Source organism: Rana temporaria, chromosome 8 (genome assembly GCF_905171775.1).
Source record: "Rana temporaria chromosome 8, aRanTem1.1, whole genome shotgun sequence".
Lineage (NCBI taxonomy): Eukaryota > Metazoa > Chordata > Amphibia > Anura > Ranidae > Rana > Rana temporaria.
In genome coordinates this window covers 50,790,359-50,804,272 of record NC_053496.1, presented here as the reverse complement: position 1 = coordinate 50,804,272, position 13,914 = coordinate 50,790,359, and the positions used below count along the sequence as shown (strand labels likewise).

Genomic DNA, 13,914 nt, shown 5'->3' with positions numbered 1-13,914 from the left:
CAATTCTGCAAGTGATTATAATTTATTATCGCTGTTTTCTAGCTGCTCTAAAACCATTTTTTACATAAAGGGACACTTTTGGACAATCTACAGTTTTCAGGCAGAAAGAACAGTTTTTATTATATAAAAGTACATGTAGGGCACTGGGCAGACCACTAGGGACAAGGGGGGGTGTATTTTTTACATACAGTACTGTAATCTATAAGATTACAGTATACTGTATGTATTGTGTTTGTTTACTTTTTTGAATTTGGCGCCGTTCTCCACCCCCGTGCGTCGTAACGTCGCAGGGAATGGAGATCGACAGCACAAGGGGACACTGTGAATCGCTCGCTCACACAGCGGGGATGCATCACAGGATCCAGGGACAAGGTGAGTAACTTGTCTGTGGATACTGCGAAGGTAAGCCGCGCTGCTGCACACTCTGCACATCTCCCCCGAGCGTGACTCGGGGATACCGATCCCAGCATGAAAAAACCACCCCGAGTCACGCTCGGGGATACCGCCAGGCAGGTTAAAGCGGAGGTTCACCCTCAAATTGAACTTTCTACCTAACCTGTCTCCAGCCTTAGTAAATCACTGCTGCGTTGTCATTTTTTGTCATATGTTTACACTTACCTGTATTCTTGCTGACTTCCGGGTCTTCTTCCTTGCGGGGAGTGGGCGTGTCGCTCCTTTTCCCAGACGGGGAGCTCTGCGCAATGTCTCCTGGGAGTGAGTGTTGATCCTCCCAGGAGACGCGTTGTGTGCATCATTCCGAAAATAGAAAACGCGAGACTCGGCTGTTTACGGCGCTATACGGTGCCTGCCGTGTAGAGCTGACTGCGCAGGCGCCGTAAAAAGCCAAGTCCCACTTTGTGTATTTTCGGAAGGCGTGACGCGCTTTACCAGCACGTCAATCATCTTCGCCTTGTCTTAGGAACGCCCACTCCCCGGAGCAGAGAGAACCCGGAAGCCGGGTGAAAACTACAATAACACGGTAAGTACAGCGGGGGGGGGGGGGTGAACAGCATACTGCAGATGTCAGCAGTATGCTGGATCTAATGGTATATAGATTTTTTAGGGTGAACCCCTGCTTTAAGCTAGTGCATTGTTGGCCCATTTGAGTCCCTACACTCTGGTAAGCCTTCACACAGCCGGTGGTGGTTTTATTTAAATTTTTTAATTTTTAATTTTTTTCATTTCAACGCTGGCGGCTTGTGGAATACCTTTTCCTGCTGTTGAGTTTTTTTCACTGTTTATCTATGGACTGTTGTATTCACGTTTTTATCAACTTCTATATGACAACATATGGACTCATAGATTGTGTGTGTGTGTGTGTGTGATTTTACAAACACTTTTCACAGTCTTTTTATTGTTGTGGTTATTTCACATTATACATTGGTTCTTACATACATGAATTTGTAGTAATACAAATCTCTAAGCGCTGCACATCATTTTACCTTTGCATTATTTTTATTGACACTCGTTCTAGTGTTGTGCTGGCTGCTATTGGATACGCTTTTGCATGTCAGCACGATATACACCATTTTTTTTTACACCATTTTTTTTACTTCAAGACACTTTAACAGGGTTTATTGAACAATCAATCATTTAAGGGTGAGAGGGGTCAGGACACAAGACGTCTCTAAAAATATCAAAATTGCAGAATTCTGTAATTCAGTAAAAATACCCTTTAAACCTGGATCTGAACCCATAACGTCTTCTTGCTGAGCAAACTGAGATGCTGGACAGCTCCCTGTTTGATCTCTTAAGACAACCTTGCTTTGCGTCTTCTTTGTCTTGAACCTTGAACCTTTGCTTCTCCCTTGAACTTCCTATTAAAGCCTTTGCACTTCCTGTTTGACAGATTGTTGTTTTCAAACATCTCACTCTTGTCACTTCTGCTGCCATCCATACCTTCGCTACCACTTGTTACCGACCTTTGGCTTGTTTGCTGATCACAACCGCTATATTGGCTACTGGACCCTGGCTTGCTCATGTTCTGGTGGGGCAGGCCTAAGGAAAACAAAACCCATCTCTACCATCTGAAGCTCTGGTGAATACCGGTTAGTACTTGGACCCCACACCTTGGGTGAGCCCATGTCATCTGCCAGGGTGACCAACTTGTATACCAATCCTGCTGATCGATAGGAATATCTCTGTTATAGCTACTGGTCTCCGAGCCTGACTCCTGACTGTAACATTGGCACTCTGTACTTTTCAAACGGTAGAGCACCTTCTATTCAGCACATACTCCTTGAATGAACCACCAGAATTTCCTGAAATGTCCCCTGGCAGCCTGTACACAGATCTCATGCACATTCTAAGGCCCCGTACACACAAGAGGATCTATCCGCTGAAATTGATCTGCGGATCAGTTCGCCTGCTCCCACCAGCTCAGCGGGAGATCTGTCCACAGATCTCCGCTGAGCCGACGGATGACAAGCTCCTCTCTGCTCACTGAGCGGGGAGGGGCTTTTCGGGCACCGCTGTCTCCTATGGAGCGATCTGATGAAAACGGACAGCAGGACCCTCTGTAGCTCTGCGGGGCCCTAAGCAGCTTGCATAGTGAGCCTATAGGGTGTATCGGCCCTGTGCCGAATCCCAAGCCTGTTGGCCAGTTGTAGTCAACTTTCTTGATGTAGGGGGCCTCAATGAGACCACTGACATTGCCACAAGGGCTACACATTATAATTGGTGGATACTGCTACAGAAAACTGTCTGACTGCAGACATACCACAGGAGATGATCAACAAACATGCTATAGGAGTTGCTGGAGACTGGGACATGCTTCAGGATGGTCTCTGTTGATGAAACCCTCCCACTGTGAGCTGCAGTGTCTGGGAAGGTGAGCACGTGAGACAAATGAAGGAGGATTTTTCTCAGCTAGGGAAGGTTATATATTTATTTACTTTATAGGGTTTTATGAATCACATAGTAACTCAATTTGGTACTTGTTGTCATAGAAGCCTTTATTTGTATGTTATTTTGTTTTTTAATACTTGTAAATGTTAGGCCCCGTACACACGACCGAACATGTTTGCTGAAACTGGTCCGCGGACCAGTTTCAGCAGACATGTTCGGTCGTCTGTACAGCCGAGCGGACAGGATTCCAGCGTACATTTGCCCGCCAGACCGTTTTCGAGCGGGCAAATGTTTCTAAACTTGCTTAGAAACATGCCCGCTGGAATCCTGTCCGTCGGACATGTTCGGTCGTCTGTACAGACTTACCGTACATGTCCGAGCGGCCGCCATCCCTCGCATGCGTCGAATGACTTAGACGCATGCGTGGAAGCATTGAACTGCCAGGGCCGCGCACGTTGCCGCGTCATTGTCGCGGCGACGGCGCGGCCTCGTCGCCGCGTATCGTGTACGCGCGGATTTCTGTATGATGGTGTGTACAGCCATCATAGAAAAATCTCCGGGCGGGCATGTACGTACATGTTTGCCCATCTGTACGAGGCCTCTCACAGTTGCAAAAGATAGGACCCAAATCATTAAACATCCACATCTGATATAGTACATTTTCTAATATTTTACCAGTAATACATTAAATTGAGTGATTTCTCATTTGCACTAAATGTTTTTCAAATAGAGATGTTGTGAAACATTGTTTACAAAAAAAAGAGGTAGTACTAGTTTAACCACTTGCTTACAGGGCACTTAAAAACCCCTCCTGCACAGACCAATTTTTAGCTTTTAGCACCGATTCACTTTGAATGACAATTGTGCGGTCATACAACACTGTACCCAAATGAAATGTTTATCATTTTTTTTCCCACACAAATAGAGCTTTCTTTTGGGGATATTTGATCACCTCTGCAGTTTTTATTTTTTGTTAAAAATTTTTACTGAATATGTTATAGAATTGTGCAAACGGGTAATTTTTCTTCTTCATTGATGTACGCTGATGAGGCTGCACCGATGGGCTGCACTGATGGGCACCGATGGGCTGCATTAATGGGCAACGATAAGGCGGCATTGATGGGTACTGATAGGCGGCACTGGTGGACACAGAGAGGTGACACTGATGTGGCACTGATGTGAATTGATAGGTGGCACTGTTGGGCACTGAGAAGTGACACTAATGGGTGGCACTGATGGGTGGCAGTGATGAGTGGCAATGATGGGCACTGATCAGCATTGGTAGGTTACACTGATAGGCAGCACTGCTAGGTGGCACTGATGAGGCACTGATTGGCACCACTGGTGGGCATCGCTAGGTGGCACTCGTGGGCATTGATAGGTGGCACTCATGGGCATTGATAGGTGGCACTCATGGGCATTGATAGGTGGCACTCGTGGGCATTGATAGGTGGCACTCGTGGGCATTGATAGGTGGCACTCGTGGGCATTGATAGGTGGCACTGGTGGGCACTGTGTGCACTAGCAGGTGGCACCGGCAAGCGGTAATGATGGGCACAGATGATGCAGATGTGCCTCTTCGGGACTGATGTCCCTTACACATAAGCCGGTGATCTGCTTTTTTTTTTCTCACGCTGTCAGCGCAAGGAGGAAAAAAACAAAGATTACCAAGCTTATGTTTACATCACGTGATCAGCTGTCATTAGCTGACAGCTGATCACATGGTAAGGGGCCTCGGATCTGTTTTCACCCGAATCTCAGTGACTCGGTGATCACAGCGCACGCCGGGGGCAGGGAACGTGTAAAGGGGAGGACATCTATTGACGGCCTCCCGGCAAAGCAGATCCGCGCTTTAGCCATTTGGCTAAAGCGCGGAGCTGGAGTGGTTAATTTAACGTACTGGGGAAGAGATATAAGAATATCTTCCTAAACCATATCTAGGTATGCATACACTGTGAGATATAACAACTAATGACATCTCAGGTTCAATCTGTTTGAGAAACCTGCTTTGGCTATGTACAATAACATTATACTACTTCGTATTCTGTGAAGGTATTGTATAAATGTAATACTTTAGAATGTGCATTGTTGTACGGTTAAAAGTTGTTAATAAACTTTATTCTAATAAAAAGTCAAAGGAGGTCGTACTACATTACTTGCTGTCATCTTTTCAATACCATTATCAGGGTATTGTTTATATTTATAGATGGGGGGTCTGCACCTGTTATATACTTCAGAGACCTCACTAAAGTAATGTTGAGAAAATGAATTAAAGTGTATCTTAATTCAAAAACCATGCACCAGGAAATGCCCAAACAAGGGCCTTCATGGCAAAAAATTCAGCAGGCATTATTTTAATGAAACCTGCAGATTTTTTTTAAAATCTATAAAATTGTTTTGGAAATTACATTTATTTATTAGGACTTCAATTACATGATTGGTTTACACGATGAGATTTTAATCTATTTTAAATGATCTTAGATGACGGGATCTGAAAAAGAAATGGTATAGCTTGGAATTTAAGAATATAAGATTCTAAAATACAAAAGACTTTGTTTACTCATTGCTTTTAATTAAATAATCTTGCAGGACCACATTCCCAGAAGGGGATCAAAAGGAATATGTTCTTCCAGCACCACATAACATAACAAGGTGTACTTATTCACACACCAAACTTAATACAGAGTTGTTTTTCATGATTATTACATTTATACTCATGCCAGTATAATCGTGGAGAGATTTCATAATGTTCTCTAAAAGCTTTACACACTCAAAAATATTAGTTCTGGCTGTAAGAGAACAATTTAAGACTTTAATTGCACACTTCACTGGGGACATTTCCTCACAATTAATAGTAAAGAACACTGAACAAACATTTGATTAATAAGAAATCTGCATGACTGGACGAAAAGTTTTTGTTAAAGAAAATTATGTGAATTTAAATGCAATTTCTAGAGACCTGTGGACTGTGGTAAGTTCAGAGAGTTGAAAACATGGTGCTTAGGATCATTATATTTGTCCTCTAAGATGGGGTCTACGCACTTTCTAAAATACTTTCTAAACAAAGGACCAGTTTACTGCCCCACTGTTGGTTTCAGTGGAAGGAATGGTGCCTAATGCCGCGTACACGCGAACGTTTTTCATGACGAGAAAAATGCAATTTTTTTAATTGGTCATTAAAAACGACCGTGTGTGGGCTCCAGAGCATTTTTCTAGACGTGAAAAATGGGCATTAAAAATTTAGAACATCCTCTATTTTTTCTCGTTGTGTGTAGGCTTTATTGAAGGGGGAAAAAAAACGTGCATGCTCAATATGAGAATGAAAATTTGCATAATCAGCCCAAAGGGTGTCACCAATCGAATGGAATTTCCCCTTTATAGTGCCGTCGTACGTGTTGTACGTCATTGCGTTTTGCTCAAGCATTTTTATTTTCACGATCGTGTGTATGCAAGGCAGCCGTTACAAGAAGCACGTTGAGAAAAAAGTTTTTTCCATGACATTAAAAACGGTTGTGTGTACGCAGCATCATTGTTTGTGTTAGAGGAAGGAACAGTATCTCAAGGGCTGGATAAAGGCAAGCAAAGGGCCGCATTTGGTCGGTGGGCCTCAGTTTGGTGAAGACTCATCTAAGGGAAGTAAAATTACAAGGTTCTAGTGAAACTCGACGGGCAAAACACATCGTTTTGCTCATCGAGTTCCTTGTGAAGCCGCCGAGGATCTCGGCGAGCCAAATTTTCCCATTGCCCAACGATCCAATAGGGAGGCATATTGTACAGTACGAGGGGACCTGACAAGTTAGTTCACAGGCTTTTTTACAGCCCTGGCACTTGGCAGAGGACAAGTGCTGCATTGCATGTTGGGATGCTGTATAAAAAGCCTATATATACATGTGCTTAGGGTTAGTTGAGCCAGGAATCTAGAGAGAGAAGCTGAACACAGAGGTCCTGCAGAGCTGACTGGAAGGGAGACACCAGGAAGGATCTAAATCTGCCTACAGCGAGTACAGATCTGTGTCTTTGGGGTCTGTCAAGTAAGGGCCACCCCCTTCAGCTAGAACAGTCAGTGGACGTGTGTCAGTAAAGGGGATGCTATAGAGTATTCTGAAGATATTGTAGTGCATCAAGTCTGCTGCTAGTGAGAGAAAGATGACTTAACCATACAGCCACGTGTATGGAGGAATTAAGTCCAGGTTCACACTGATACGACACGACAGTCATACGACATTCATCCTACTTTGCTCTGCGACATCAGTCCTACATTGGTCCTACATCCATCTGACTTGAATGAACAGGATACTACTTTGATCCAACTTTGTGATAGTCTTACTTGTCCTTTGACCAATCAAAACAATCCCAGAGTGAGATAAATTCCTTTTACTGCTGCTGTAATCAACAGGGCGATGCCAAAAGTCGGATGGTAAGGACAAGGATCTTTCTTTGATCCAACTTCAGTGATATTCAATGGGCTGAAGTAGGACGAAAGTCGGACCAAAGTAGTACAGGGAGCATTTTCAAAGTCGGACCGACTTGTGTCGCACCAATTAAGACGGCTCTCTTAGGGAAGCATTGATTTTCACACGTCATGCGACATGAGCTTCTAATGTCGGAGCGTTTGTTGGACCAGTGTGAACCCAGGCTCAAACGGTGTACTTTCTACCCCTTTATATGCTGGCTCTTTTACCCCAGACAATTGGATAGATGTCAAAGCCACCCAAGGCACGCCAAGGCTGGGGCTACTAGAATAATGTGCCCTGTCTGTTTCAGAACATTGAGAGCTGTTGACTAGATGAGTAGGGTAAACTATAGCCATGCTCTACTAGCAGTTCAGTTCTAGGTGGGCAACAGTCTGCAACTAAAATGAATTACGAACCATTAGAAGTATGTGTGGACAGCTGTAGGTAGCCTCTGGCCACTCTGCCAACTTAAAGTGGAAGTAAACCCTTCAATTTCATAGTTACAAAAACAGTTAACATTCCCGGCATGCCGGAAATGCTAGCTGTCACATTTGTTTGTGCTCTCAACCAAACTGCCAAACCATCCAATGGCTGGTTTCATAACAGGTCACATGTACAACAGCATGGCAGTTACAGATTAAACAGAGGTCAAGATGGCCGCTTCCTTGGTTGAAAAGGATAGGAGGGTTTACTTCCACTTTAAGACATTACAGTAATCTGTCCTAGTTTTAACTGGCCTAAGGGGTTTCCGGGAATGCACTTTTCCTATAATCTTCTATTTATTGCTGACAGACCCTCCTACTTAGCACAGATGAGCATCATAAAGCAGGCTTTCACAGCTGGTTATGGTATCCATGTCTGTGAACCTTGCTTTGTGCACTGGTCAAAATCATTTGGTGGAGGGAGGATTATGGTGTGGGGTTGGGCTTGACCCCCTTGGTACCAGTGAAGGGAACTCTTAAGGCAGCCGTTTGAGGATGGCCCCTTCCTGTTCCAACATGACTTTGCACCAGTGTATAAAAGGAAGGTCCATAAAGACATGGATGAGCGAGTATGGGTTGGAAGAACTTAACTGGCCTGCACAGAGTCCTGACCTCAACCTGATAGAATACCTTTGCGATGAATTAGAGCGGAAACTGCAAGCCAGGCCTTCTAGTCCAATGGACCTCACATATGCACTTCTGGAAGAATGGTCAAACATTCCCATAGACAATCCTAAACCTTGTGGACAGCCTTCCCAGAAGAGTTGAAGCTTTTCTAGTTGCAAAGGGTTGGCCAACACAATATTGAACCCTATGGACTAAGACTGGGATGCCATTAAAGTCCTTTAAAAAAAAGTTTTTTATTAACAAATGGCATAAGTATACAGAGCTGACTAACATTAAAAACTGATACATGTGACGCCATTAAAGTTAATGTGCGTGTAAAGGCAGGTGTCTCAATATATTTGACAGTATAGTGTATATGGCCTTCTGAACACCTGAAATGTGATGGACTGTTTGTGGATATTACATTTTTGACATAGCACTTTTTTCTCTCTAAATACTTGGTGCTTTTCACCATTGGTTATTTTTAAAGGGCCCTTTGTGCATAAGAGCCCCCCATTTACACCTATGTCATAATTACACTTATAGTTACATAAATGTTTATAAAACCACCTTGCCCAAATCATAAAAGAACATTTCAGTACCATAACTGAAAAACAACTAGGATGATCTATTGTCTCTGTACCTGAAAATGGGCAATGTGTTCATAACATAATTGGAAAATGTCAAATTAACCACTTAAGCCCCGGACCATATTGCTGGTCAAAAACCAGAGCACTTTTTGCGATTCGGCACTGCGTCGATTTAACTGACAATTGCGCGGTCGTGCGACTTTGCTCCCAAACAAAATTGGCGTCCTTTTTTTCCCACAAATAGAGCTTTCTTTTGGTGGTATTTGATCACCTCTGCTGTTTTTATTTTTTGCGCTATAAACAAAAATAGAGCGACAATTTTGAAAAAAAATAATATTTTTTACTTTTTACCATAATAAATATCCCCCAAAAATATATTAAAAAACATTTTTGTTCCTCAGTTTAGGCCGATACGTATTCTTCTACATATTTTTCGTAAAAAAAATCGCAATAAGCGTTTGATTGGTTTGCGCAAGTTACTATAAAAAAAAAATATTGATTACTATAAAAATGCCACTTTGCGCGAAGTGACGTCATTTTTTCGAACGGCGACGTGCGTAGCGTACTTCCGAATTCCCGGACGTCTTACGCAAACGACGTGAATTTTTAAATTTCGGCGCGGGAACGACGGCCATACTTTATACAGCACATACGTGTGCTGTGTAAAGTTAGGGCACCCAAAACGACAAATAACTTTGCGACGGGAAACTAGACTAGCAGCGACGTAGCGAACGCGAAAAAACGTTGTGGATCGCCCTAACTCCTAATTTGCATACCCGACGCTGGTTTACGACGCAAACTCCCCCCACCGGCGGCCGCGGTACTGCATCCTAAGATCCGACAGTGTAAAACAATTACACCTGTCGGATCTTAGGGCTATCTATGCGTAACTGATTCTATGAATCAGTCACATAGATACTCTGAGAGATACGACGGAGTATCTGAGATACTCCGTGTATCTCCTTTGTGAATCTGGCCCTATGTCATTTAGGCTCCATTCACACTGGAGCTGATAAACTGCAGTTTATTGGGGTTTGGGCGTTTTTTTTTTTTTTAAAGCCCATAAACTCCACTCTATGTTGGCCTATGTGTCCATGCACACATGGAAGTTTTTCAGCTTTAATGAGCAGTGGAGTTTTTGGTATTTTTTCTGAACGCCCGAAAATCGCATTCAAAGTGCAGTTAAATGCTGATAAACATGCCATAAAAACGTTAATAAACGCTCAAAAACATGGCTCGCCAGCATTTTTTGGTGTTTTTTATCCATTGAAAAAATGAATTTAAAAAAACGAAAAAAAAAAAAAAAAAAACGCTAAAAGCTAAACACTTTACACTATTGCAAAAATGTTAAAAAAAACTTTGAAAGACTCCCTGCAAAGCTACTGGCATTTTTATAACATTATTTTGGCATCCAGTGTGCATGGAGCCCTAACATTACTCAGCACCCAGCATAATAATAACAACAACATTAGCAACAAAAATGTATAAATAAACAAACACACAAAAATAAAGTTATTTTTATTTTGTTATTTGTTGTTTTCTTTTTAAAATACAACAATCCAGTTACCTAGAATCTAACAATATAAAGGACAATTAGGCTGGGTTCACACTAAGATGGCATGCGGCTTACAGCAGGGGTTCCGGTGCATCCCTGTTCTCCGTTTCAGGGGCGAATCAGGCCCAAATTTTTGCCTGAATTCAGACTTGAAAAGGAGCCAAAGACGCACACGACCCCTGTACAAATTCGCTCAGCAGCCGGCACGGAGATGTGTGAACCGGCTCCATTGAGAGTCGGTCACACTCTCCTGTTGTGCGAATTTGTTGCTGGGAATCCCAATTTAATTTGCGCTAGTGTAAACCAGGGTTGCCAACCGCCAGTAAGATTACTGACAGTTTGTAGAAATCTGAGATTTTGTTTTTTACAACTGCCAGTAAGTATCAGGGGCTGATAATTTCATGCTGTGTTGACTTTTTAAGTGTAAATCAAGCAAATTACTTTGTGAGGCCCCGTACACACGACCGAGTTTCTCGGCAGAATTCAGCCAGAAACTCGATCGGAGCTGAATTCTGACGAGAAACCCGGTCGTGTGTACACTTTCGGCCGAGGAAGCCAACGAGTTCCTCGTCGAGCCAAATAGAGAACATGTTCTCTATTTCCTCGTTGTTCAATGAGGAAAGTTGGCTCGCCGAGATCCTCGGCGGCTTCACACAGAACTCGACGAGCAAAACGATGAGTTTTGCCCGTCGAGTTCCTCGGACGTGTGTACAGGGCCTTACAGGTATTGTCAGTGTTTCCATATCATGTTTATCTTACTGTGTTAGTTTTCAATATGAGTTCTGTAATTTCTCAGGTTGCCAGTAAAAAATGTGCTCCGCCAGTAAATTTTTCATGTTTTGTCAGTAAAAAAATGCCGCGGGAGGTTGACAAGCCTGGTGTGAACCCAGCCTTATGGTTTGATGATAATAATAGTAGTTACATTTAAATAAAATAAGTATTTCATGTATTGAGGATAATTTACTAAAACTGGAGAGTGCAAAATCTGGTGATGCTCCTGAATAGAAATCAATCAGCTTAATTGAACGAGGTAACGTAATGCCCTGTACACACGATCGGTTCGTCTGATGAAAACGGACCGATGGATTTTTTCATCAGATACTTGATGAAGCTGACTTTCATCAGTCTTGCCTACACACCATTGGTTAAAAATCCGATCATGTCCAACGCAGTGACGTAAAACACAAAGACGTGCTGAGAAAAATGAAGTTCAATGCTTCGGAGCATGCGTCAACTTGATTCTGAGCATGCGTGGATTTTTGACCGATGGATTTCCCCACAGACGATCGTTTTTTTTCTATCGGTTTTTAAACCATAAGAAAAATTTAAAACAGGTTCTATTTTTTTCACCGATGGGGAACAAAAAAAACCGATGGGGCCCATACACGATCGGTTCGTCCGATGAAAACAGTCCATCGGTCCGATTTCATCAGACTAACCGATCGTGTGTACAGGGCATTAGAAGCTGATTGGCTTCCATGCACAGCTGCACCAGATTTTGCACTCTCCAAATTTAGTAAATCAACCTCACTGTATATAGTATATATTTAAAGCGGGGGTTCACCCAAAAATCAACTTTCTGCCATTAGATCCAGTATACTGCTGACATCTGCAGTATGCTGTGTTTTTTTTTTGTACTTATCGTTTTATCAGCCTTTGTTATCCGGCTCCGAGCGGGGATTCCTTCCGGGTATGATTGACGGGCTGCTAAAGCGCGTCACGCTTTCCGAAAATACTCAAAGTGACGCTCGAGTGTTTACGGCGCCTGCGCAGTCAGCTCTACACGGCAGGCGCAGGCGCCGTAAACACCCGAGTGTGACTTTGGGTATTTTCGGAAGGCGTGACGCGCTTTAGCAGCCCATCAATAAAATCCGCTTGGCTTAGGAACGCCTATTCCCCACAGAAATCCCCGCTCGGAGCCGGATAACAACGGCTGATAAACGATAAGTACAAAAAAAAAAACAGCATACTGCAGATGTCAGCAGTATGCTGGATCTAATGGCAGAAAGTTGATTTTTGGGTGAACCTCCGCTTTAAATAGGAAGTACAGTATATTAGGAATATAAAATGTATAATAAAACCAAAAACGTTAATATAATAATATAAATAATAATTAGCAATTATTGTTATTATTATTATTAACAGTAAGCCCGCATTCACACCTAGGCGTTTTTACGCCTGTAGCGCTACGCCGATGCCGCCAGAGGGCTGAAAACAGATGTCCCTCTATGGAGATGGTTCACATCTCCACGCCGAACGCCGGACGCCTGTCGCCTGCCGCGTGAAAAAAGGTCCCGGACCTTTTTTTCAGGCGTCTTTGAGCGTTCGGCTAGGAGAGGGGGTCATCTTGGGGCACATCTAGGCGGACAATACCGGCGTTTTGTCGTCGCAAATTGCGGTACAAAACGCTGCTATTTTTACCGCGATTTGCGGCGACAAAACGCCGCGATTTCGTCCGCCTACATGTGAATGCAGTATAATAGTAATAAAAATAATAGAAGTTACATTTGTTCTGTTATTATACTCTTATTAATAGTTTAATATGTAACAATAGAGTAGAAAACAATATTTTGGTTTGTAATAATAGCTGTTAATAACCACAATACAAAAGAGTATAAGTTGGCAATATTGAGCATTAAAGTGCCACATCCAGTGAAAATGGAGAAAAACAAACTCCCCTTGTAGTGGACTTTTAAGGCACAAACTTCTTAAAAAGTGTGTAGAGAAGTAAATAATTTATTAAATATTTTTGTAAAAAAAAAAAAGTATGTATAAAACACACATATATACAAATACAAAGCATATTTACAGTGTTGTCAACATAATTTAGATTTTAATAACCACAATAATCATTCTAAAACAATTATTATTTTAATCATTAATATTATTGTAACTACTATTTAGTACAATGTACAAATGCTAGTAGTAAAAAATGATACTTTATTATTTGTAATACTGTAAAAAAAATGAATTTCTTACGGGTCAGGGTTGCTTGGTTCTCCTCCATGGAAGACGGTAAGGAGCAGGCACAGTCCCAGCATGGAGCTCCACATTCTGCACATTCTGCAGCCCAGATATGTTGGTCAGGAGGAAGAGCACTGCAAAGACAAGGCTTTATAAAGCTCCATCTGTGTACAGCCCCTCTGGCAATCGCACAAAAGTTACAAACTCCACACAAACACTGTCCCTTGCACAAGGCTGCTCTGTAAATGATGCGGTGTGTTTGCCTTGCCTTATATCTATTTACAGAACAGTTTTTTTGGAATTAAGTCCCTTTGCTTCGTTTGTATAACCTCCTGCCCAGCTACACAAAAGGAAATCTAAATTGTGTTGGGAAATACAATGAATAGTGAATGCCCGCTGCTGTCACAGTGGGGTCT

General features: G+C 42.5%; 1 protein-coding gene across 2 annotated transcripts in view; it reads right to left on the bottom strand.

The window, feature by feature from the left end:
- Window positions 1–13,639, bottom strand: part of LOC120946924 (alpha-2-macroglobulin-like) — a 114,420-nt gene extending 100,781 nt beyond the window's left edge. For both annotated transcript variants that reach the window (XM_040361747.1, XM_040361748.1), the window contains exon 1: window positions 13,514–13,639. In XM_040361747.1, coding sequence (XP_040217681.1) covers window positions 13,514–13,596 — 83 coding nt within the window. In that variant the 5' untranslated portion in view covers window positions 13,597–13,639. The remainder of the gene's footprint in view (window positions 1–13,513) is intronic.
- Window positions 13,640–13,914: the final 275 nt, after the last annotated feature.